Genomic DNA, 23,833 nt, shown 5'->3' with positions numbered 1-23,833 from the left:
TAGAAACAGTATCTGTGACTCAGTTAACAGCAGTCAAACTGTAGTGGAAGTTCCCCTCTCACTCTTTAATAGTATGGAGAGTGATGCATCCTGTCTGCCTGGAGCCAACTGTTTAACTGTCTGTCTGTTGAGTGGCTGCTCTGTCCTCCTCTGTTTCTGTCTGTCAATCACTCTGCCCTCTGTCTGTCCTTCTGTGTCTCTAGCCAGAACACTGGGCTCTGAGCCACGACCTGAACGGCTGCCGAGGCTGCGAGTGCGATATCGGAGGAGCCCTCGACAACCAGTGAGTGACGCACGTGAAGTCTGAGACTTTTATGAATAAGAAATCAAAATAATAGTAGCTGAAGCTTTGTGTATTCAGATTTGATGGCCCCACCTTTACCCTGGAAGAATGAATTTGTTACATCTGTTGTCATATTGATGAATTAATGGATGAATTTTCTATGCCACCAGACGTAACGCAAACCTCACAAACTATTTCAGCTTCCATACGATAACAAAAACTTCACTTTTTTGAAGTTAGCCACCCGAGGTGGTGACATAGATCTGTCAGTTAACCACACTGGTTCAAACTGAAATATCTCAGTAACCTTAAGATCTATTGTTATCAAGTTTTGTACTTATATTCATAGTCCCCAGTGGATGAATCCAGACGATCCAGACGATCCCCTTACTTTTCCTCTTTATTAGGTGAACATTTGTGGTTATAAATGAAATTTCTCACTAACTATTGGGCAGATTTTTATGACATTTGGTTCATCCTTAAGCTTTTCCACCAGTGCCATCACCCGCTCATAATCTTAATTTGTTCAATACTTTGCAAAATACTTTTTAAATGTTGAAATGGCAAATGCTGCTGCATAACAGAAATGACCAAGTTATGCTAACATGCGGAGCTAAAATGAACATGTTAAACATCATACGTGGTAAACATCATCATGTTAATGCTGTCGTGTGAGCATGTTAGCTTGCTGATGTTAGCATGTAAAGCACTGCTGTGCTTAAGTACATCCTCACAGAGCAGCTAGCATGATTGACTTTTTAGTCTGAGCTAAAAATTGAAATAGTGATTGTTTAGCGATTAAAGGCAAAGCACCCCACATTGGCAGCTAAACCACATAATATCATAGTAATAACAAAGCAATTCATATCTTCTCTGTAGATGCTCCATGGAGAGCGGCCAGTGTCGCTGCCGCAGTCACATGACAGGACGCCAGTGTATACAGGTGGAGTCCAGATATTTCTTCATGGCTCTGGATCACTACCTGTATGAGGCTGAGTTGGCCAAAATGGGGCAGGTGAGTCCATGTCTATTCTTCATCAGAACACTTTTGTATTGGAGTGATTATGTGGCTTTAGAATGGAAATATATAAAAAATACAGTACATATCTGAGTACTTCTGTCTGTTCTCAGGGCTGTGCAGTGGAGGTCAGGGAGCACCAGCTGGGTCGCCCCGCCACATGGACAGGCATTGGGTTTGCTCGGGTTCCTGAGGGTGGCACTCTGGAGTTCCTCATCAGTAACATCCCCTACTCCATGGAATATGACCTGCTTATCCGCTACGAGTCACAGGTCTGTGTGTGTGTTTGTACATGTACACTTATCCTTGCTTGTTGTAGACTGCTCAGATCAAAATGAAGTGATAAAAACGGATAGTTCAAAGTTTTGTGCAACATGTGTACTGCCTCTCTTGCTGAGAGTTAGATGAGAAGAGCAATTCTACTCTTTAATCCTTTATTGGGGTAATTGGGAAGTGAGCTAAGCTAAATCACATGTTTAACAGATATACAAAGTGGTATTGAACTTCATTTAATAAAAAATAAATAAAATAAAATAATAAAAAATAAAAAATTCAAACTATTCCATGACCTGTGTTCAGTCTTTCCTGTCCAGACAATCTGTAAAGGAACCTGCTGAGGGTTGTGTTTCAGCCTTTTGTTTGTCAATCATTTATCTTTTACATTTTTAGCATTTTCCAAAGCGTTTCTGATCTATTTCCTATCATCTAGGTAGCCATTATTTTGTAACTAGCCTCCTCCCCTTTTCAAACACTCATAATTCATAATGAGTTTGCTTTTGACTGCATATTAACCACATTACACTGATTTTAACCAGATGCCCCGAGACTGGGAGGAGGTGAGAATAACAGTGATCCGCCCAGGGCCGATTCCTACCAGCAGCCCCTGTGGAAACACCATCCCAGATGATGACAGACTCCTGGTTTCCCTGCCGGCTGGAGCCAGGTCTGTGCCTCAAAAAAACACACACACACACACGAACATAACTGCTGAATATCAACTGTGTGCTGACTGTGTTTGCTCCAGGTTTATGGTCCCTCCTCAGCCTGTGTGTCTGGAGAGAGGTGTGACCTACACCCTCCGCTTTGAGTTCAGGCGCTATCAGGATGCCAACAGTATCCTCAACGGAGCCAGCGCTATTCTCCTTGTGGACTCTGTAAGATCTTTTTTTTCCCTAGTCCTCTAAAATAAATAAACAAATTGTCATTTTCATCCCAAACATAAACATCTCCTCCTCTTTCCTTGTCATAAATCTCTGCTCTCTGCGCCAGATTGCCTTGATGCCACGCCACTCCTCCATGGAGATGTTCAATGCAGGAGATCCAGCCTCTAACATCAGGAAGCAGACCTATGAACGCTACCGCTGCCACGAGGGGGCGAAGAGTGTAACCCGCCCACTGATGAGTGACACCTGTGCCAAGCTGATCACCAGCATGTCGGCCATCATAAATGACGGGGCTCTGCGTGAGTAAAAAAAAAGCCTTGTTAAAAAGCTGTTGCATTGTTTGAATGATGTTCATGATGTTTATAATGTCAGTAAGGATACATGACCTTTACTCTGACCTTTGACTAGACTGAAATGTAAACAGAACCTCATTATTCAGATCAGTGAAGTTAAAATGAAAGACTCAACAAAAACTACAGCAATTCATCTATTACACTGGTTCCGAACTGGTCCAAATTTCTCCTGTTTTTACAAAATTGACACGTTTGCCAGTCACTTGTGGTCCATTCAGAACAGACATGCTACCCACTTTTGGACCACCCCCCACCAGTTGGTAAACCACTGATACAGTTTTAGTCAGTTTAGCCTCATTCCCACTGATAGAAAAGGGATTCCTTAACAGCACTGTGAAAACAATGTGACACAGTGAATGGAGTCGCTTGTATTGATGAACCTACAGAGAATTATCACCTGAGTGTCCAGCACCCCTCTACCCTGTGGAACCTCACAGTGAGTTTCAGCTCATTATTTAGCTGTTTGGTTTGAAATTTTATAATTTTTTGTGTTGTTTTTTTAGCCATGGTAGGCAGCTGTTTTCAGTGAAAAAACTACAAAGAGCAAATATATATTACCTGCTCAGCACCAGCAGCAGACACACACAGTTAGTGACTCACTGGTGAACATAGTGGAAGATTTAGCAGCTAAAGAGACAGATATTTCTGATGAAACACTTTTATTGTCATTATAAAATGAATCAATACATGTAAAACAAATAATTAATCACAGTAACCTGACACTCAGTTTGATATTTTCAGCTTTTGTTCGACCCTTGTGGCCCCTAATTCAATGTGCAGGATGTTCCCATATGTTAGGGTTCAGTGACATCATGCCTGTGCTCTTTTCTCCTCCAGCTTGTAATTGCGATCCTCAGGGGTCCGTCAGCTCCATGTGTGATGTCCGCGGGGGCCAATGTCCCTGCAGGCCCAATGTGATTGGTAGACGGTGTGACCAGTGTGCTCCAGGAACTTATGGCTTTGGACCCTCCGGCTGCATGGGTAAGAAACTCTCAACATTGAAATCCAGACCTGTTTATGGAGGATATGATGTAACATAAAAACATTTTCGATATTATACACCCCTGAACTGGTAAGAAATTTCACTGGAAGGGCTCAGTGCAAACGGCCATGCAGCTAATATATAAATTTAACAGGAGAAGTTCAAACTTTTTGATCTCATACACAGCTGACAACATTTTTGCATTTTGTTTGTTTATTCTATTTATAAATGATTGTTACATTGGTCTGCAGAGGAGCTGAATTCAGATATCCTACTTTTCACCTAATGAACAGTGCCTTTGAATAGTTATATGCTATGCTGCTAGCACCCTCTACAGTCTCTCACTATACAATCACAAATCCAAAGTCCCTTTACTTCAGTCATCCTCTTCCCTCTTTTCACTTTCTGTCTTTGATTCCCTCTCCACTTGAATTCCTCCTATCGTTCTCCTTCACATTTGCCCCTCCTTCTCTTTTTTCCTCCTTTGGTCCAGCCTGTGGTTGTAGCTTGGAAGGCTCTGTGACTCGACTTTGTGACAAGTTCACCGGTCAGTGCCAGTGCCGTCCCGGAGCCTTTGGTCAGCGCTGCGACGGATGCCAGACGGGTCACTGGGGCTTCCCCAGCTGCCGACCCTGCCAGTGTAACGGACACGCAGACAGGTGTGACCAGAGGACCGGAGCCTGCATCAACTGCAGGGACAACACGGGAGGAGACAAGTGTGACAGGTGATGTTTCAGTGTGATGAGGATAAAGAAAAGCATTTAAAAGATAAAAAATATCGTCTTTTTATAGTTGTGTTAATTCTCCCAATCATATAAGAACAAAATAAATATAAATATGATAACTGAAAATTCCATTTATGCATACTTCTACCTTGCTGTTGACAAGAGGTTTTACTAGTATTTAAGACTACTTTTAAATTTCTGTAGGTGTGCCAATGGTTACTATGGTAACCCAGTTTTGGGCATAACATCTGGTGGCCAGTGTCGTCCTTGCCCCTGTCCAGATGGCCCCAACAGTGGTCGCCACTTTGCTGCATCTTGTTACCAGGACAACCGTAACAGACAAATCATCTGCAACTGTAACCAGGGTTACACAGGTAAACCTCGCACGATGCTCGTACCATTACAGTGCATCTATAATTCTTCTGTCCCTCCTGCTCCATCAGTTCTTGTTTTTTGCTCTTTTTCTCTTCCTCATTCTCAGTAAGTGATGCTCATGACATCATCACTATATTCAGATATGTGTGTGGGTGATGCATTTTCTATAGAACATTGTGAATGCCCGTTTAAAGTGTTTCACACCTGAACATTACAGCACAGCATCATCATACTGCTTCTCATTAGGCACTTCATGTCAGTGTTTGGGTTTTAAAACATGACTACAAAACCTCATCTGAGTTTAAATGTATCTGTGATGTGTTTTTATCAAGTCACAGGGCACTTTGGTGGGTGACTTTAAGCAGAAAGATACCTTTAATATATTTCAAAAAGACAAACTAGTGACATTTCATCTCATGTTGTTTTAGTGCCTCAATAGTCCGGTTTGTAGGAAACTTGTCTTGCACTGAGCTGATGTTACAGTTCAAATTGATTTAGATCAACCTCAAAGAATGTGCAGCCATGCAAGCAGCTCTGTAAGGCTTTTCTTGGGCACAGCTGTGCTTTGACCTAAATGCTAACATCCGCATGCAAACATGCTGATATTAAGTGGATATAATGTTATGCTTTCTGCATTCATTTTACACAATCTTGCCATGCTAACTCTATCGAGTTACTCTATCGAGTTAGCATGGCGTTATGGTGCTAATAAGCATTATGGAAAAAAATAGTTGAGGCTGATGGAAATGTCATTACTGTCCCCAGGTACTTGGAAATTTTACTTGAAATTTTGACTTGATGATGGCACTAAATTAATTTATAAAGGGACTACCAAAGTAAGTACAATTCATTCTGTGACGGACTTAATGTCTGAAGCCAATAATATCAACCTCACTGTGGCGTTAGAGAAAAAGGGCTCATCCATGTCACTAGGAATCACCCACTGGGGACCACCAATATACATACATCCCTATTATCAGGGGAGTCTAGCAGAGTCCATCTTTATCACCACAGATTCATGTTTTAGTCGACTTAAGGATCTTCAAGTTGACTTGATGAGTCAGCCACTAAGATCATCTTCCTCTAAAGCAGTTCTGAAAAATGTTCGCAATAAAACTCCAATTCACTACCTTGTGTGACAAGATCGATGTTGTAACACAAATGCGGTACGAATGCTGTTTCTCAGTGGGCTATGGTGAATAGTAACCTGTCTCATTTCCTCCCACCCCTGTACCACTGGCACAGGGATTGTTAAACGCTCCGGGGCGACCATTTTTAAGCGTGAGTAATGATGGTTGACCCTCGTCCCTTCCCCTTCACCTTCTCCTCCTCCTCCTTCTCTTATATTTTCCACCATCCCTCCACTTTGCCAATCCCACCCATGCATGGCTTCAGCACCCCTCCCATCAGCGGTGCTGTGCCACAATGCACTCCTGCCCATGTGTGAGACCTGGCTCAAAGAATAATATTAAGCCCTTTTCAGAGCTTTCATCTGACCGCCCATGTTTCATATGGCAAAAAAAGAGACAAATACTCAACATTATATCAGAATTATATTACATAAGTGGGTTAATTATATAAAAACAAGATTTGAACCAGGTCTATTTAAATATTCCGAATACAAGGACCTGACCCAGACTCATTATTTTTGAGTCATTGTGTCAAAAAGTGTCATTTAATGCTCAAAAATATACCCTTCAAAGTAAGAGGGAGACACTGTGAGGAAGGGCAATATGGGAACAGAGTATGCACTGGTGTGTGTTGATTCTGAGTCTGGGTCAGCTTCTATTCTCTTTTGTTTGAATTAGGTTTAACCGTTCATCTGTGAATGAAAAGATGTTTGAGGTGGTTAAGCAATCATGAGCTGGAGAAAACTGATAAACTGATACAACAATATAGCCATAAAAAAGCTGCTGACCCTTAGATGTCCACTGAATCATTGTGTCTGTTAGATAAAGGAGGACAGGGCGCTGATTTTCAAAATGACAGCTGCCTCTGTCTCACCAATGCTTCTCCTTCCCTTTGCCCCACCCAATTCTTGTGAAGGCGATATTTCAAGACAGCCATGAGGGAATTTCTTAAAACTTTGCACTAAGGTTCACTTGTACTTAAAAATGAAGTGATTAGAATTTGGTGGTCAAAGGTCAAGGTCAAGGTCAACGTGACCTTGCATCTGTCTCATTCTCCTAAACGCAATAACACGTCACAGGAATTTCCTCAAATTCGGCACAAATGTCCCATAGAATTCAAGAATGATGTGATTAGAATTTAGTGGTCACAGGTCACAGTGACCTCACAAAACATGTTTTCATATCCTTTATCATAACGTCACAAGTCAGGAACAGAAGAGGACACATTTGGTTGGATACTGAATTGGTGACACTAATCTTGGGTGTCTACTCAGAACTGTGGTGATTGTATAGTTCTTCCGGGGGGGGGGGCATCCATTTCACAGACATGGATTAAAACTTGGATTAAAAATGGTTTTCTGAGGCATGCAACTACGAAGCTCATCTAATCTCCCCTGTACTTCAGCCTTTACTCTGCCAGCACAGCACTACTTTTTACCTCTCCCCACTTTCTCATTTCTTCTTTCTCTAATTTCCTTCTGTGCTCCATTTCCTGCTAGACTCAAATATGCAAAATTTCATCTTTTGACTCCACCTGAAGGGACAACGAATAAGACATAATAGTGAGGAAAAAATACTAAAATAATAGTTTCACTGCCTGTCTGTTGTTGCGGGTGTGTGGGGCAGTCTATAGCAGGGGGTATGGTACAGATGCAGCAAAAAACAGTACACAGCACAGTGTGGGACAATATTGTGCAGTTTGAGGTGCTTCTGTAGGGGCTACTTTTGTGTTTGCGGAGTTTCTCAAAGCAAACTGAGACATCTTGTAAAAATCATACCGTGTTAATGTCCATGAATCAGGGATGCTCAACTTGCTTTTCTTGGGGGCCACTTTTGCAAAATGACCGGAGGCCAGGGGCCTGTTGCAGCAGCCCCATACATGTTTCTAGGATTTTATGATATATCTTGCATTTTGGGATGTTTCTAGAATTTTAGGACATTTTTAGGATTTTTGAAAGTTTCTAGGATTTCAGGACATTTCCAGGATTTGAGTATGTTTCGAATATTTTAGGACATTGGAGGCTTTGGGTGCAGAGGATCCTTTACTGTTACTTTTTTTTTGATGAACAAGCTGTTTTATGCACTCTGGCACCTTATGCATACTGAAAGTACGAAAACAATTCCCAGTGTGAATCACTTTATATTTATTGTTAATCAGAAAATGGTTTGGGGGCTACCCGGCACCCTGTTCGGGGCCAGATTTAGCCTGTGGGCTCTAAATTGACTATCAGTGCTACAAGCCCTATCTGGGGACCTCAGGAATTACAAGGTCATCTGTGATCTTAATCCCATTTGAATCTTCCATGTATGTAATTTGTCAAGACAAAAATACACAGAAAATTATCTACCATATTTCACCAAACACAGACTTCATCTGATAATATTAGTCCCCTGCGACCCTGCGTTTTTTTGTTTTCTCTGCGCTCCACTTCTGCCTCTTTCCTGGTTGAGAATTACAGAATATTAGCACTGCACATCACTGCTTCGGTTAGGGCCATATCTATTGTGTAATCAACAAATACATTATGTTGCAAAGTCTCCTGAAGAAGGGTATGATGACAAATACACAACTAATGAAAGCTGGTTAACCCAACCCACTGAGTGATGATGCATAACAACACTGATTCTAGTTAACATACTGTATTAATATAATATCATGTTCATGCTTTGTAGAGATGGGTACAGCCAAGTGTTGGACTAACATGTTACTTTTTATTAGAAGTGTCCACTGATAATATTTGAGTCCCAGTTTTGGAAAAATTCAGTTATATTAGTAGAGTCCTCATTACTTGTTGATTACCTGTTGATTGTTCTGCAGCTTCCTGTTGTTTCATACATCCTAATAACAGCTTTGGAAATCCCATGGAGCACTGCATCCATTCCTTATGCAAACATATTTCAATTAAAAACAATTATCTAAATATTATCATTACTTTCCTCCACTCCTCTCTTATCGTAACTCTTTCCTTTTTGCTTTTTCACCCAACTAAGGAGCGCGATGTGAGGAATGTGCTCCGGGTTATTATGGCAACCCCTCTCAGCCTGGAGGGCGCTGCCAGCTGTGCCAGTGCAACAACAACATAGACATGTCCGACATGGATTCCTGCGACAGGCAGACCGGAGAGTGCAGGAAATGCCTCTACAACACTGAGGGTCCCAACTGCGGCATCTGCAGGAGCGGCTATTTCGGGGACGCTTCCCGACGCAACTGCAGGAGTGAGTGACCTGTTCACTGAAAAATCTCCACAAAAAGAAAAGCATTGAATTGCATGTTTACATGATGATGATGCTTTTTTTTCCTGTCAGAGTGCACATGTAACTTCCTGGGTACTGACCGGGGCCAGTGTATGGAGCGGGAGGACTGTGTGTGTCAGCGAGCCACAGGGCAATGCCAGTGTCTGCCAAACGTCATAGGTCTGACATGTGACCACTGCGCCCCCAACCACTGGAACCTGGCCAGCGGGAGGGGCTGTGAACCGTGCGGCTGTGACCCCAACAACTCAGTCACCTCCTCATGTAACGAGGTAGGCACAGGTGGACCTGACTGCATTCAGATAAGCACATCTCATGATGTAATACAAGAGTTAATGTGTTCACATTCATTCACACAGACAGAAACAAAATAAATTGACATGTCATGCTTCTATTTTTCCTGTTTCTCTGGTGTGCAGTTCACTGGGCAGTGTCAGTGTCGTGACGGCTTTGGCGGAAAGACCTGCACAGAGTGTCAGGAAAACTACTGGGGAGACCCCCGGACACTGTGCAGAGGTTAGAAACAAAAAGACATAAAGCATGCTATTAGGAATTGGTATTGTTGTTATGAACATAGTGAAGAGACCAAAAGTGAAGTGCTGTATGGTTGTATAGCTACTCAGGCAGAGAGAGAGGGATTGCAAAGTGTTTTTTTTGCATCACTGTGCAAACAAGAAAAAGTGAATTACCACAGACCTATGGTAATTTGATCGATTGCAAATGAGATTGGTAATGCCTCAAGCACAATTAAAGAACAATCAATGTGTGCACAACTTATTCGAAGTTCACAGACACTGAGATCTATCTCCACAACTTTATCATCATCTTCTTCTCTTTATCAATCACCAACCCTTTTGATTGCTTTAAAAACAGGCCCAAATAATTATGATATACAGTGTTTCCTCTAGGATTTTTTTCAGCAGCGGGGGCAGGCTCTCCGGGGAGCCGTGGCGGCGTAAACAAATGACGCTTTTTAAAGGCTGAATGTAAAAATAAAAAATAATAACAAAAATTCAACAATAAAATAATAAAAACAATAAATAATAATTTCTTGATGGGGCTGTAATCAGTGGCAAAGTTTGCACCCAGGCTCAGAACAATGGATTTTTCTTGGTTTTTTGTAGAGCAGCTCTAAGGCTCTGTTGTACGGAAATTCCCCAAGAGGTGGCCCGTTGATGCTCAGCAGCATACATGCTGCAAGGTGATCCCCCTGCAGCCTGTTTCTCAAGTCAGTCTTCACCTACAAATAGAAACAATAATTTTTATTTATTTTTTTATTTATTTTTTTCAACCCATTTAGGGTCCCAGCCTGATAGCCTGTGTTTCCCTTTATGTTTTTCTCCTCTCCTCTCCTCTCATCTCTCTCTCCGGCACCATCACTTTGCTCTCCTGCTCCTTCACTCGGCACTCCCCCTCCTGTACTCTGCTCTCCTTCACTTTGTTCCACTGCTCCTCCCTGTCTGTTACTTGTCTTATACGATTACATAAAACATTAACGTTAGATAATTTACACTCACGTCACATTTGATTACAAGTGTGAACATAATTTTTTACCTAACCATCATAATTTGAGTCAGTAAAAAGGCTAATGATACCTGACTAGCGCCATCCTCATCAGGTGTCTTTCTCTTCTTTGAAAAATATTTGAACAAGCTCATCTGAAAATGCTGTCAGCAGTTACATCATGGCGTGTATATCGCTTAATGCTATCAATTAGTTTACTCACGTTAGCGACACTGAGTTGAGTTGGCACCAGGCCCAATTAACTTAAGCTACGTAGCCTTAGCTGGCCATCAATATTTTGCGAATGTTTATTTAACTAATAAAATCTATTATAAGTTTTCTTAAGCTAATAAGTCTACCTTTTCTCCGGTAAGTTGCACGCTATTTTCAAGCCAACACTCCTCTGACTCTCCGACCTGATGCCTGGATGCGAGTAGCTAATTAACGTCGGCACCAATTAGTTCTGTTGGGGGGTGGGAGGGGGCGGTGGTATCTACCCCAAAGAGTAGATACGGAGCAAGATAGTTATCTGCCTCAGCACTCGCGACACCCAACGCAGTGCAGGACTGTGCTGTGATGCGGCAGTGGTGTATTTGCAATTTAAAAAAAAAAAAACGACATTTGAAGGAGCGGCGGGTAGTGTAGAGGATACACTGATATATGTATATGATGGGGAGGGATAGGAGATAGCTACAACTGAAAAACATCAGGTTCCATTAAAACCCTTTGGCCCAGGTTTTAGTGCTATATCCATATATGTGCCTCCTCTCATTAGCTTCAAATAATTGTTGTGTTGTAAATTTTATTTTCAGAATAATCCAGATTTAAATTCAAGATTAGATGTGAATAACTGCATAAAAGGTGATGATGAACTCAAACATGTAGAATTCAGGCTTGCCTAGAAAAATGCCTTATATGCTTTATATTAAAATTCTGGATGTGTCACATTGACAGTTACTTTGAGCAGTGGTGTCCCATGGTGCCACTGCTTTTCCTCAACAACTAACCAGTATGAAGCCTTAAAACAGCCTCATAATCAATCAATAATACTCTTTTTGTGTTAATATACAGTAGATATTTGTAAACAAGATAAGATATTCTCATTGTAAGCTTGGTCCTGTTTTTCAGTATTCACTGCACTCTCCCTCCTTTTCTCTCCTTTCCAGCTTGTGACTGTGACTGGCGTGGCATTGAGACCTCTCAGTGCAACCGAGTGACGGGCCACTGTGTTTGCCAGCAGGGGGTTTCAGGTGTCCGCTGTGACCAGTGTGCCAGAGGCTTTTCTGGCCAGTTCCCCAACTGTCAGCCCTGTCACCAGTGCTTTGGGGACTGGGATCGCATTGTGCAGGTGCAGAGTCGTGCCACAGAGGCGCTCTGATCCTCAGTAGCCAAATTTGAAATACTGAATAACTGATAATGATTCAACCGTAATCATTCTCTTCACAATGTTGTCTCGTTGCCAGGACCTGGCAGTCCGTACCAAGGCTCTGGCAGAGCGTGCCCATGAGATTCAGACCACTGGGCTTACTGGGGCCTATGAGAAGGCCTTCAGAGACCTGGAGGAGAAACTGGCACAAGCTCAGGGCATTGTTAATGCACGCAATGCCACCGCTGCAGCCGTCGCTACCCTAATGGAGCTTATTGAAGACCTGAGGTACAGTTGTGACATTTCAATGCATTGTAAGAGTTTCCCAAGTAAAAATATCAATCTCAAGTCATTCACAGTCTTACACGTAAGATAGTAATATCAAGATAATGACACTTGATTTAGTAACTGATTAAAAAAAAAACTTGAACCCGATTAAAAGATTTATTAGATTTGTCGAACAAAGTACTACCTTTAACGTTATCAGTATTACAGTTTACACCTCTCAATAACTGCTTGTCCTGCCCTTCAGAGCGCAGATTGGTGAGACCACTGACACCCTGAACCGTCTGGAAGGAGATCTAACCATCGTTCAGGACAGCAACTCTGAGGCCAGCAAAGAGCTGAGTGCTCTGGAGAGAGAGGCCAAAGAGCTCAACCTCACTTCAGAGCAGCTGCACCGCCAACTGGATATCCTGAAAAACTCTAATTTCCTAGGTGAGAAAAAGAGGAAGGATAGCCCTCCCTTATTCAAACATTCACACTCTTAACCCGAACATTCTGCTGCTGATATTAACTGTGCCTTCACTATTCAATTTCCCTCAAAGGCAGCATCAATACTCTGATTCCTCCTCTGAGTCAAGAGTCTAAAACCCCTAATAATCCTCAAATTTACTTCAGCATCAGTTCAATACGTTTGAGATGCAGTAGGGCTGTGCCTACGGCTGATTATTTTCATTGTCAAGCTGTCTTTTTTTCATGATTCATTGATAAGTTGTTTGGTCTATTAAATCTCAGAAAATGGTGAAAATGTGTTTCCCAAAGCCCAAGATGACATCCTCAAATGTTTTTTTTTCCCAAGCCAAAGAATTAATATCCACATTTAAGAATCAGAGAAATTTGCCTTTTTTTTGTTCAAAAAATGTCTTGCTCCAAATAGTCTTTAATCATAATAGTTGCTGATTAATTTAGTATTGAAAACAAATTGATGAATGAATTATTGGATTAATTGTTGCAGCTCTAAAATTTGGTAATTGAAAATGTAATATCCTTCTTCTTTCCTTTCTGTAGGTGCATACGACAGCATCAGTAGCTCCTACAACAAATCCCGTGATGCGGAGCGACGTGCTAACGAATCAACAACCACCAGGCCCAGCACAGTCAGCCAATCTGCAGACACTCGCCGCCGTACAGAGCGCCTCATTTCCGCCAAGAAGGATGACTTCAACCGTAAAAATGCTGCTAACAAGCGTGCACTTACAGACCTGAACACCAGAGCACAGGGCTTGGACCTGAAGAAGATCAACGAGAAGGTTTGATGACATATTTCTTTATTAAAAGCAGCTGTTAGCATTGATACAGTTGTTTAGCATTCTTTAATACAGCCATACAAAGGCAGAGATTAGTAACTTCAGAAGGAGCGAAATTTGAGGAAAAAATAGTTTGAACCTGCTCAGAACTGTTGCTAATCTGGATATCTGATAAACTGAAAAATCTTCTTTCAGACATTTTTTTTTAGATTATAAACTTAATTGTTATTATTTATTCTCCAAGTTCCATAGGGATTACATGTATCTCTGTTTTTTCTTTGTATTTGGTCTGTCCACTATTTATATTGAAATCCATAATAGCATAATTTATTAAAAAAACAAATTTAAAGGGACAGTTATATTTTTCTCATGGATCAGTAGTGGTATTTATCATTCTAGAATCTAGATTATTTTGGTGTGAGTGAGTTGCTGAGTGTTGGAGATACTGGCCATAGAGATGTAGGCCTTCTCTCCAAAATGTGTACTCATCGTATTTTGGCTTTATGGGGCAGTAGAGTGAAGTGTCTCACTCCTACACAAACACTTCCACCTGATAATTTACATACAAATAAAAGTACATGTTCACCTGTCCCAACAGGTTTGTGGTGCCCCAGGTGATGCACCCTGTGGGGAAAGTCCTTGCGGGGGTGCAGGTTGCCGTGACGATGAAGGAAACCGCCACTGTGGAGGCCTAAACTGTAACGGTGCTGTAGCAGCAGCTGACAATGCTCTGGAGAGAGCCAAACACGCAGAGAAGGAGCTGAACAAAGCTATGAGAGAGGTGGAGGGGCTCTTTACCAAGGTATGAGACAACTATGGTAGCTGTGCTTTTGACACTCAGCAGTTTTAAATATTCAGCATGGCATCCTTAACTGCATGACTGTATCACATAAACAATTCTTAAAAGTGCTGCCTTTAGGTCGTTACACTTTTTAATGCTCTTAATCAACCATTGTTTTTAACTACTACACTTTTGCAAACTGTAATTTTGTACACAACATAGTATTTATTATTATTGGATATTTTTTAGTAGTGAATATTTTTTTAGTATTCATTTTTCTATTTTTCCTGTGGATAATTACAGATAGGCTTTTATGTTATGTTATGTACATTTTATTCATACAATTTTCAATTAAACACAATTACAACAAGTAAGCACAACAGACAGAATACCAAAAAAGAGCAACAAACAAACAAACAAAAGCAAAAAAATAGACTGCCAGCACTCAGTCAAACCAAAGAAAATAAAATGTACATGTACACATGTCAAATCATGACAACATTTATGACAATTCATAAATTTTGAGTCAGAAATGAAGTCCAAGAGATCGGTACGCAAAGGGGATTAAGGCAGGCCCCTTGCAAGCTAGGATAGCAAAGTTCCGGGGTTAGAATACAAATAACAGTACAGTAAAACTGAGCAGGACAATCAACTCACAGATGTGGTCTCTCCCTCCTGATGTGTTTTATGAAAGGACCCCAAATCTTATTAAACCTGACGTGAGGGTCTGACAGAGTAAATCTGCTCGAGATGAAGACAAGAAACCATGTCGGAACAGCCCAATATCACCAAAAGATGTTATATGTGGTTACCTGTAAATGAACTGGCATAATAAATGTAGTTTCCTGTGAAGGATTAACAAAAAATCTATCATCTAGCCTCTGTTAGCCTTTCGTGTCCTTTTGTAAGTACGTCTGCCTTTCATTCAGGTGGCAGACGCCAAGACCAAGGCAGAGGAGGCCAAGGGTAAAGCTCAGGCAGCTCTGGACAAAGCCACTGCCACCAAGAACAAAGTGGAGCGCTCCAACAACGACCTGAGAGACCTCATCAAACAGATCAGAGACTTCCTCAATCGTGAGTCTGACAGTCTGCTGTTCTTTTTTCTTTTTTTTTAAATTCTTTATTTTTTTCTGGACAGCAGTTCAGGGTACAGAACATACATCAAACAGACAGTTTAATTCCCCCTGCTGTTCAGATTTTTCTAAAATTTAAGAATTTTGTACAGTTTGGGAGAGACAAAGTCCACATATAAAAGCTTTGTAAAAAAGGCTTTAGAGTCAAACAGAGTAGCGGTCAGAGTAGAACAACATAACAGAGTAATTTATCCAAGGCGAAGGCGAAGAGAAAAAGTCATTTTTAATCAATAACATAAATATAATTTACTACATCTATCCACTCCCGTATTATGGGGAGTTTAGGAAGTAACCAGTGCCTTGTGAGAGCTTTTTTTGCAAGCAGAAATCAAAATATCAAACATATATTTATCAGAGTGCATTGCATGAAAATCAGCATGTCTGAAGAATTGTGTGAAAAAGAGCAGATCAATATTAAGTATGCTTTTTAATGCTTTGTGAAATTCTGCCCAGAAAGGCACCACCAGGCATTTATCATGTCCATTTAGCAACTTTACCAAGAACATAGTAATGTTGCCTGTTAATTAGTCCCCTATGTGATCCCTGCCACTTCTCATGTCTCTCTCTCAGAGGAGGGTGCCGATCCAGACAGCATTGAGGCGGTTGCGAACCGTGTGTTGGAGCTCTCCATCCCTGCTTCAACCCCGCAGATCAGACACCTCGCCAATGAAATCAAAGACAGGGTTCGCAGCCTTTACAATGTGGACACCATCCTGCAGCAGACGCAGGACGATGTCCGCCGGGCAGAGCAACTGCTGCTGGATGCCAAGAGGGCAAGGTTGTCAAAAAGAGACAGACCTAAAACCGATGTATTGATATATAATTATATATAATTATTTGAACGAACAAACATTCCATATTTATTCATCCTCTCTATAACTGTTCTAACAGGCACAGTGCTGAGGGGGTGAAGACCACCGCAGAGATGGTCAAACAGGCACTGGTGGATGCAAAGACCGCCCAGACTTCAGCAGAGAAGGCCATAGAGAGAGCCAAAGCTGACATTGGGGAGACCGAAGCCCGACTGGCACAGGTAACCAAAAAAAAAACCCCGAAAAAAAAGGTCTTAAGGTCTGAGTCGTAATAGTGGTTAACTGTAAAATAAGTGCTGTGCAATAAGTACAACTTCTACTGCCCATATCTCTACAGGTAGTTATTGTAGTTTATTGATGCCAGTCACTGCAAGTGGAACAATTGTTTTAAGACATTATATTTACCAGCACCAAAATATTAATAATCAGTGTTTTATAAGGTTATATGAATGTTTTCTCTCCACTGGATGTGTCAGAAGAATCTCTCCTCTTATTCACTGTTATTATCCTGGCTAGGTTAATATTATTATCATTATTAGGAGTAGTAGTAGTAGTAGTAGTAGTATTAGTGTTAGTATTGTTATATTTGACCTGCTGCCATAATCAGTATTTTTTAATCATCATTGTTATATTGATATAATATATCATATATAATATAATAATAACAATATATAATATTACTTTTTATATTATAAATAATGATATAATCAATCAAAATAAATAATAATTAATTAATAAATAATAACAAATTAATAACAATTAATAAGTTGTATATATGCATATTATAATTCTTATTATTGTGTCATCATCATTTTCCATTACAATGGAATAATGTGCAAAATGTGTCACTTGGAGTCACAACCCACAAGGAATTATCAGCCAACTCCTAGTTGATCTCAAGTGATCACGTTTTGGCTCTTTTAAATTTGTTGTTTTTCAGTCTCACTGCTCTCATCAGTGTTGATTTGTGCCTCAAAGGGAGCTGTTTGCTTGACTTATTCTCATTCCCAGGTCATCAAATACTGATGCTCTGCTACACCTCAGTTCCTGATACTTAAATCATTTGGCCTCTGTATGAGATAAATCAGGCTTTCAACCAACTCCAGTGTAAACCCATCTGTTGTAATATTAGATGCTCAGAGCAACTTACACATAAAGTCTGCGCAGGGAGGATGTAGGGGAGGTGGACGGGTCAAACAAACACAAGACTTTCACCCAGGAGACTGCTGTTTGTGTTTCCTGTGAAACACATTTTAACCCAAACCACAATCTTTTTTTAAACTGAACAGGGAAGTTTTGGTGCTGAATTTCCATTTCCTGTGAACATGTTGGTTTATTTTTAAATGATACTGTGCATATAACAAGCAGAAACTGACATGTCCAGACCTGACACTAGAGGGGTACCTAGAGCATCAAAGTTTGAAGCTTAGGGTCACTGACCAAGCTGCCCTATTTGAGGAGTTGGGAACGTGTTGGTTTTCAGCAAAAAAGCTTTCCTAAATCCAGTTTACACTCCCTGCTCAGCTCCAAACGGCAGACAAACACAGTTAGAGACCAGCTGGTGAACACTGTGGAACATATAGCAGGAAAAGAGCCAGATATGGTATTATATTGTAATATAATGATACCCATGTGTTGACAGGCTAGTGCAAGAAAATCTATGGATTTTTTTTCTAAATTTATGTCCGATCTGTATTCATAGCACAACTCCTTAAACATCCAGGCCTTGCACATAATAAAACACAATGCTTAATCCAATGCAAGCAAACTTTGTAATGATATTACTCCAGAAGAATCAGAATTCACTTTGCTTGTGCACGCTCTCTTCAGATTGAGTCGGAGACATCCAACAGTGAGAAGGACTTGAATGATGCCATGGACCGCTTGGGAACCCTGGGACGGGAGATTAATGCCCTGAAGACCAAACGTGCCAACAACAGCATGGCTGCAGCCCGAGCCGAGGAAACAGCCACCATGGCACGGGACAAGGCAAACGAAGCCAAGCAGGTGTGTGTCTGTGTTTGTGTGTGCGCACCGGCTTTTCCTCATTAGAAAGCACATACAACTTGTTAAGAAAAAACTATCTCCTGTCTTGATGCTCAGATTCTGGACGGCCAGCTGACAGATAAATTCCATGAGGTGCAGCAGCGGGTCGACACAAAGGCCAAGGCTGTGCAGGATGCCAAGAAAAGGGCAGAGAGCCTCAGAAATGAAGCAAGGGAACTACTGAGAGATGCTCAGAACAAGCTCCAAAGACTAGCAGGTGCTCATTAATATCTGTGTGTGTGTGTGTGTGTGTGTGTGTGTGTGTGTGTGCGTGCGCATCTGTGTGGTGTTGTTGAAACATGACAAGTGTACACAATCTGTTACAAATGTATAGAAGTGATGTTTTACTATGTTTTACTATTCACATAAGCTATTTAGATGCAAGTTGAAATGCACAAACATAAAACAGAGGGTCAGCTGCTAATTGGATCCTCCAGCTGTAGTTTGAGGTCAAGACACCAGAATATTTTTTTGTATAGTACTTTTCACACAGGTTAGTGCAATTCAAAGCACTTATCAGGTGACTGATTAGCAGATAATAACACAGTACACATATAAATTTGCTAAGATTAATGCACACAGAAATAAAAATGTAAAGGGGAAATAATAGAACCAATAGAAAAAAAGCAGTTGGAAATACAAGTAGATTAAAGGCAATAAACACAACAGTACAATAACATACTGGCCTTACTGGTTCATGCATTGCAAGCATTATAGGGAAATAGGCTTATAGAAATAGAAATAACAATGCATGAAGAAGTATTTCATTATTGGAAAGATGGTCTTTTCATAAGACTGGGCTGTCTATGCAGTTGAAAGACACAAATGCTTTTAAAATTGGTGCTGCATGACCTGAGAAATCAGAGGAATAGGACTGGAGCTCTTGCGGTAGGAATAGGGGGCTTACTGGTAAGAAACAATCTTGAATTTTAATTAAATGGTGCACAGAAATATGTTTCTAATATTTCTGCCTCCCACAGAGCTGGAGAAGAACTACGAGGAGAACCAGAGGGCGTTGGAGGGGAAAGCTCGACAGCTGGACGGCTTAGAGGACAAGATGAAAGCCATCCTTAACGACATCAACAAACAAATCCAGATCTACAACACATGCCAGTAACTCACTACTCCATGTGATGAAAAACAGGAGCATCGTCATATTATTCTGGTATTTTCTCCAGATACAGCAACTGTACAATAGACTTTATAGAAACTATCAAAGTGGAGGGTCGGGGTGGTTATTTTATCACTCTGCATGTGAATTTAAAAAGATTGCTATCATATTTAGGAATATATACGTAAACATACCTAATTGAACATGAAAAGGTTTTATGATATCACATATTTTATTTTGATTTGAATTTGTGCACATTATTATATTCTGATAATAATAATTATTATTATTTCAAAATAATCTGGAAATGTATCTGTTTAAATTTGTGTTTTGAACATGAAAAATTAAAATTATAATCTAGAAAGGTTATAACAACTTAGATTTGGGTGAAAATAATTCCTTGCAAACAATCTGTAGTTGAACCATTGTTGATTTATATTTTTAATTTACTCAGAGTGACTGTGGCATAATAAGTGGGTCAATATAATTTTCTGCCCATTTTTCTCTTTCTCTTTGTAACTACTGGAGACATATTCTGAGCTGTGCTCATTGTGAGGACTTTATTTAAACTGCAGTGGACAGTGTCTTCTTTTAGAATGAAACACAACAACTTTTGGGTGCATGAGGACATAAAATCAGAATGAAAATCTGTTCAAATTGAAACAGATTTTCTGTAAGATCACTAAAAACTGAAAGGCTTTAACTATGTTTTCAAATATTTTTAAAAAAGCCAAAAAGCAGAGACAAGGGAATAGATCTTCGTCCCTGTGTAGTATCAACGAGCTTTAAGACGAACAAGGGTTATTGCATTCATATGGATTTTAAATTTAGGAATTTGTACCAACTGTGGTGCTAACAATGCATTGTTGTATTTTGTCTGCCTTTATATAAATAACAGGGAAACAAAAGATATGACCATTTTTATGTGAAAATAAAATGAACTGCTTGACTCTGCTAAGCCAATAGAGAACCAGCCCAAAAACCACCTCTGCCTGGAGTAGGAGGAGGGCTGTAAACTATTACTACACAGGAATAATGTAATAATGACAGCAGTGAAAGCTGCATGTTAGCGTAAAGTGTATGCTAGTGGCACGGCTCTAGTGATGCCATTATTGGTCGGTCTGTCAGTCTGTGTGGATGAACTTTGGTCCAGACATTATGGTCTGCTGAGCCTGACATGTTCTGAAGTCACTGTTCAGAGGATAGACTCTCTATATTTAGGTAACAATGTGTCATTCCCTTTGGCACCCCCCTCAGGACAAACTCAAAGGACTATTTACACATTTTACAAAACAGGCTTTTTTGCTTTCTTGCCCAGAATTGGATGAGAGCATTAATACCAGACTGTGGGACAGTTATGATGCTACAGCCAGCAGTTGGTTAGCTTTGAAACTCAAGCAAATTAGCCTGATTTAACTAAAGAAAAAAAAATGGAAAAAGGCAATGAGAAACTAAAGAAGAAGTGACCCAAAAATTTGCAAGAATTTGCACAAAAAAAATACAAGAAAATGACCTTGAAAATAAAATAAATAGTAAAAACTTTTTTTTAAATTAAAAAACAAAAAACAAAACAAAATAATAAAAAGATAATTATAATAATTGTAACTATATTTTTGGAAGCTTTTGATAATTTTCTTGTATTCTCTCTACCATTAATACCTTTTACAAATTTCTTGCATTTTCTCCCGTGTTTTAGAAAAAAACCTAACCAAATTTCTAATGTTTTATAAGTTTAAATGCTTGTGAAAGGTGTCTGAATGCAGCACAGGAAAAATTATATCGATCCAGATTTCAGAAGGTTAAATGGCAAAATCAAGTCACCTCCTGGGAACGCAGAAGTTCAATAATTAACATATTATACTTCTGAATTCCAGGAGTCTTGTTGTCGCTGCGAAGTTGCCTTGCAACCAACTGACATTCCACCCATCCGGCTACCAACAAAGATAGCTGTTGATATTTGGTTGAATTTATTTTGGGTACCAAAATTCAAAGTTAGGACATCTCATGCCAATGTCAGTATGACGTAAAATACTGACGATGGTTGGTTTGTTGGTTTTAAATTGTGTTGTTAAGTAACAATTTATATATATAGCAATGACATTCAACCTAACATACAGAGAAGTAAAGTGAAAAACGTCATAATGTTAACGTCCACACAACGTGAAATTCTAAGATTGTTAGACATTTAGAATATGCCAGCCGGGCAGGTACTCAGCTCCTATCCAAGAAATAACCTGGCACATAAGTCCTTGTGAAACCACAACGTGTCATTTTTACGCAAGATATAACATGTCAGTGAATTTTTGAGGCAGTGGTAGGCATTTTTTACATTGGGATGTAGCCAGGCTAGCTGTTTCCCTCTGTTTCCAGTCTTTATGCTAAGCTAAGCTAACAGTCTCCTACAGTGGTCAGATATGAGTGTACTGATCTTCTGACTCTTGCCAAGAAAGCAAATACAAGTTATTTTCCAAAATGTCGAACTATTCCTTATAGTCATTAACAGAAACTCATTTTTATGAATGCCAAATGTGTGACCCGCAGATTGTGGATGTTTTGGGGTTTTTTTTAAATCAAATGTACTGTGATGGAATATGTGAGATCTGTAGTAATGGATTCCTCACTGTAGTGACATAGTACTCTTTGGTATCTAGTGTTTAATTGTGCCTTATAGTATTCCAGTGTCTTTGACATTTTGCTCATTGTACTATTTTTTAGTATGTGTATACAATCTAACTTTATACACATATTTCCCTTTAGATCAAACTGACAGCCACATGATTTTGATAACTAATTGCCAAAGCCAAAAATACCAAAAGAAGCTTGTGTAAAGATAATTTGTGTACAGTTTTGTGAATAAAGGTTGGATAACTTTCTCTGTGTAGAAAGAGCTTCTTTGAGCATCTTTATAAGGAGGCATTACGAAATCAAATTACAGTATCCGTGCTTAATACTGTCCTATTTTCTAACCTTGCTTCCTTGTGGTGTGAATGAGCACGAGTTCACACAAGGATCTGCAAGAGTGTAAGATGTCCCAGTTCTATTTTTGTGCTCTGCAATGATGCTCATGAGTCCTTGATGTGCCCGATGACAAACTCTGTGTTGTTGCAGACCTAACAGCTGTCTCTTTCCCAAACTTTCCAACAATGTCTGATCACTGCAAATGGGACTTAATATACTGCTGATATGACAGGACGTAACAGCATAGCCAAGACCAGCCCTAATGTTTGGCAGAGTAGAAAGGCAAATACAAAGAGAAAGCAAAAGTAAAGGAGTGACAACAGAACTGGAGACATTTTGCCTGTAGTGCTTGGTTTGGCTGTAAAGATTTTTGGCAATTGCAATATAGTCATATTGTTAAATTAGTGTTTGGATGATGTTTTGGAGCACAGTATATTTTACTTGGGATTTTAGAACAATTACAGTTAGTAATAATAATAATAATAATGATTATTATTGTTGTTGTTTTTATCATTATTTTTACTCCTAATGTAAAGTTGAGACAAACATGTGCATGCAAACACTAATAATAATAATAATTATTATTATTGTTTTTAAGAACATGAAGAATGTTAGAGCACAAATAATAAACAGCACTGTATATGAACATATGAGGGCGCAAGTTCAAAAATACAAGTTCATAAATAAGTAAAATGTAGATATGAGAATTAAGCTCATATATGCTGAAAAAGAGTAAAAGAAACAACCATTTAAATAAGCAGTTAAGATGCTAATAAAGAAAATTATCTCATATAAAACAGAATGACAATAAAGGAACTAAAATAATGATGAGGTCAGGGGGTAAGAATAACAAACAATTCTGTACAAACTAAACAATTCTTGCAATCTGGTGTGTGATACAAAATGCAAATATGAGCTGATATACAGTGAAATGTTTTACTTTTTTTATTTCAAGGACTCAGACATCAGTGTTGTGATTAATTCTCTGGATGCTCTTTGCGTGTGGTCATGCTCTCCTCCACTGGAGTTGCACAGGTTTGCATCATCACTGTCAACAGCATAATAATGCAGACTCATAGGCTGACACAAGGCCCCTGGGTGTCATTTGGGATAAGGGTCCTGTCTAAAAATAGTAGGGGTCTTGATGCATGATGACCATGGCCCTGTCAGTCCCCTTCTCTGAAGGTTAAAAAAAAAATATGCACCCATGTAAAGAGCAGGCACATGGGCACCATTGAATACTGACTGGAGGATCTGGGATGGTCTTTAGCTGAAGCAGAAGTTCCATCAGTCACCTATGACCCAAACACCAG

At 39.9% G+C, this 23,833-nt stretch overlaps 1 protein-coding gene across 2 annotated transcripts in view; it reads left to right on the top strand.

Moving 5' to 3' along the window:
* lamb2 (laminin, beta 2 (laminin S)) overlaps positions 1-22,435 on the top strand; it is a 61,443-nt gene extending 39,008 nt beyond the window's left edge. The window contains exons 13-36 of one of the 2 annotated variants that reach the window (XM_042491459.2): positions 204-283; positions 1,163-1,298; positions 1,415-1,573; positions 2,117-2,244; positions 2,326-2,455; positions 2,571-2,763; positions 3,655-3,798; positions 4,293-4,524; positions 4,729-4,898; positions 6,145-6,180; positions 9,021-9,245; positions 9,336-9,553; positions 9,701-9,797; positions 11,951-12,132; positions 12,248-12,438; positions 12,683-12,867; positions 13,441-13,682; positions 14,278-14,481; positions 15,390-15,534; positions 16,164-16,371; positions 16,485-16,626; positions 18,236-18,412; positions 18,509-18,668; positions 19,432-22,435. In XM_042491459.2, coding sequence (XP_042347393.2) covers positions 204-283; positions 1,163-1,298; positions 1,415-1,573; positions 2,117-2,244; positions 2,326-2,455; positions 2,571-2,763; positions 3,655-3,798; positions 4,293-4,524; positions 4,729-4,898; positions 6,145-6,180; positions 9,021-9,245; positions 9,336-9,553; positions 9,701-9,797; positions 11,951-12,132; positions 12,248-12,438; positions 12,683-12,867; positions 13,441-13,682; positions 14,278-14,481; positions 15,390-15,534; positions 16,164-16,371; positions 16,485-16,626; positions 18,236-18,412; positions 18,509-18,668; positions 19,432-19,568 — 3,921 coding nt within the window. In that variant the 3' untranslated portion in view covers positions 19,569-22,435. The remainder of the gene's footprint in view (positions 1-203; positions 284-1,162; positions 1,299-1,414; positions 1,574-2,116; positions 2,245-2,325; positions 2,456-2,570; positions 2,764-3,654; positions 3,799-4,292; positions 4,525-4,728; positions 4,899-6,144; positions 6,181-9,020; positions 9,246-9,335; positions 9,554-9,700; positions 9,798-11,950; positions 12,133-12,247; positions 12,439-12,682; positions 12,868-13,440; positions 13,683-14,277; positions 14,482-15,389; positions 15,535-16,163; positions 16,372-16,484; positions 16,627-18,235; positions 18,413-18,508; positions 18,669-19,431) is intronic. The other variant, XM_088082581.1, reaches the window with a different exon arrangement.
* Positions 22,436-23,833: the final 1,398 nt, after the last annotated feature.

This window comes from Plectropomus leopardus, chromosome 9, assembly GCF_026936395.1.
Source record: "Plectropomus leopardus strain MGB_pleo_1.0 chromosome 9, ASM2693639v1, whole genome shotgun sequence".
In the NCBI taxonomy this organism is placed as follows: Eukaryota; Metazoa; Chordata; class Actinopteri; order Perciformes; family Serranidae; genus Plectropomus; species Plectropomus leopardus.
This window is presented reverse-complemented; position numbering and strand designations above follow the sequence as displayed.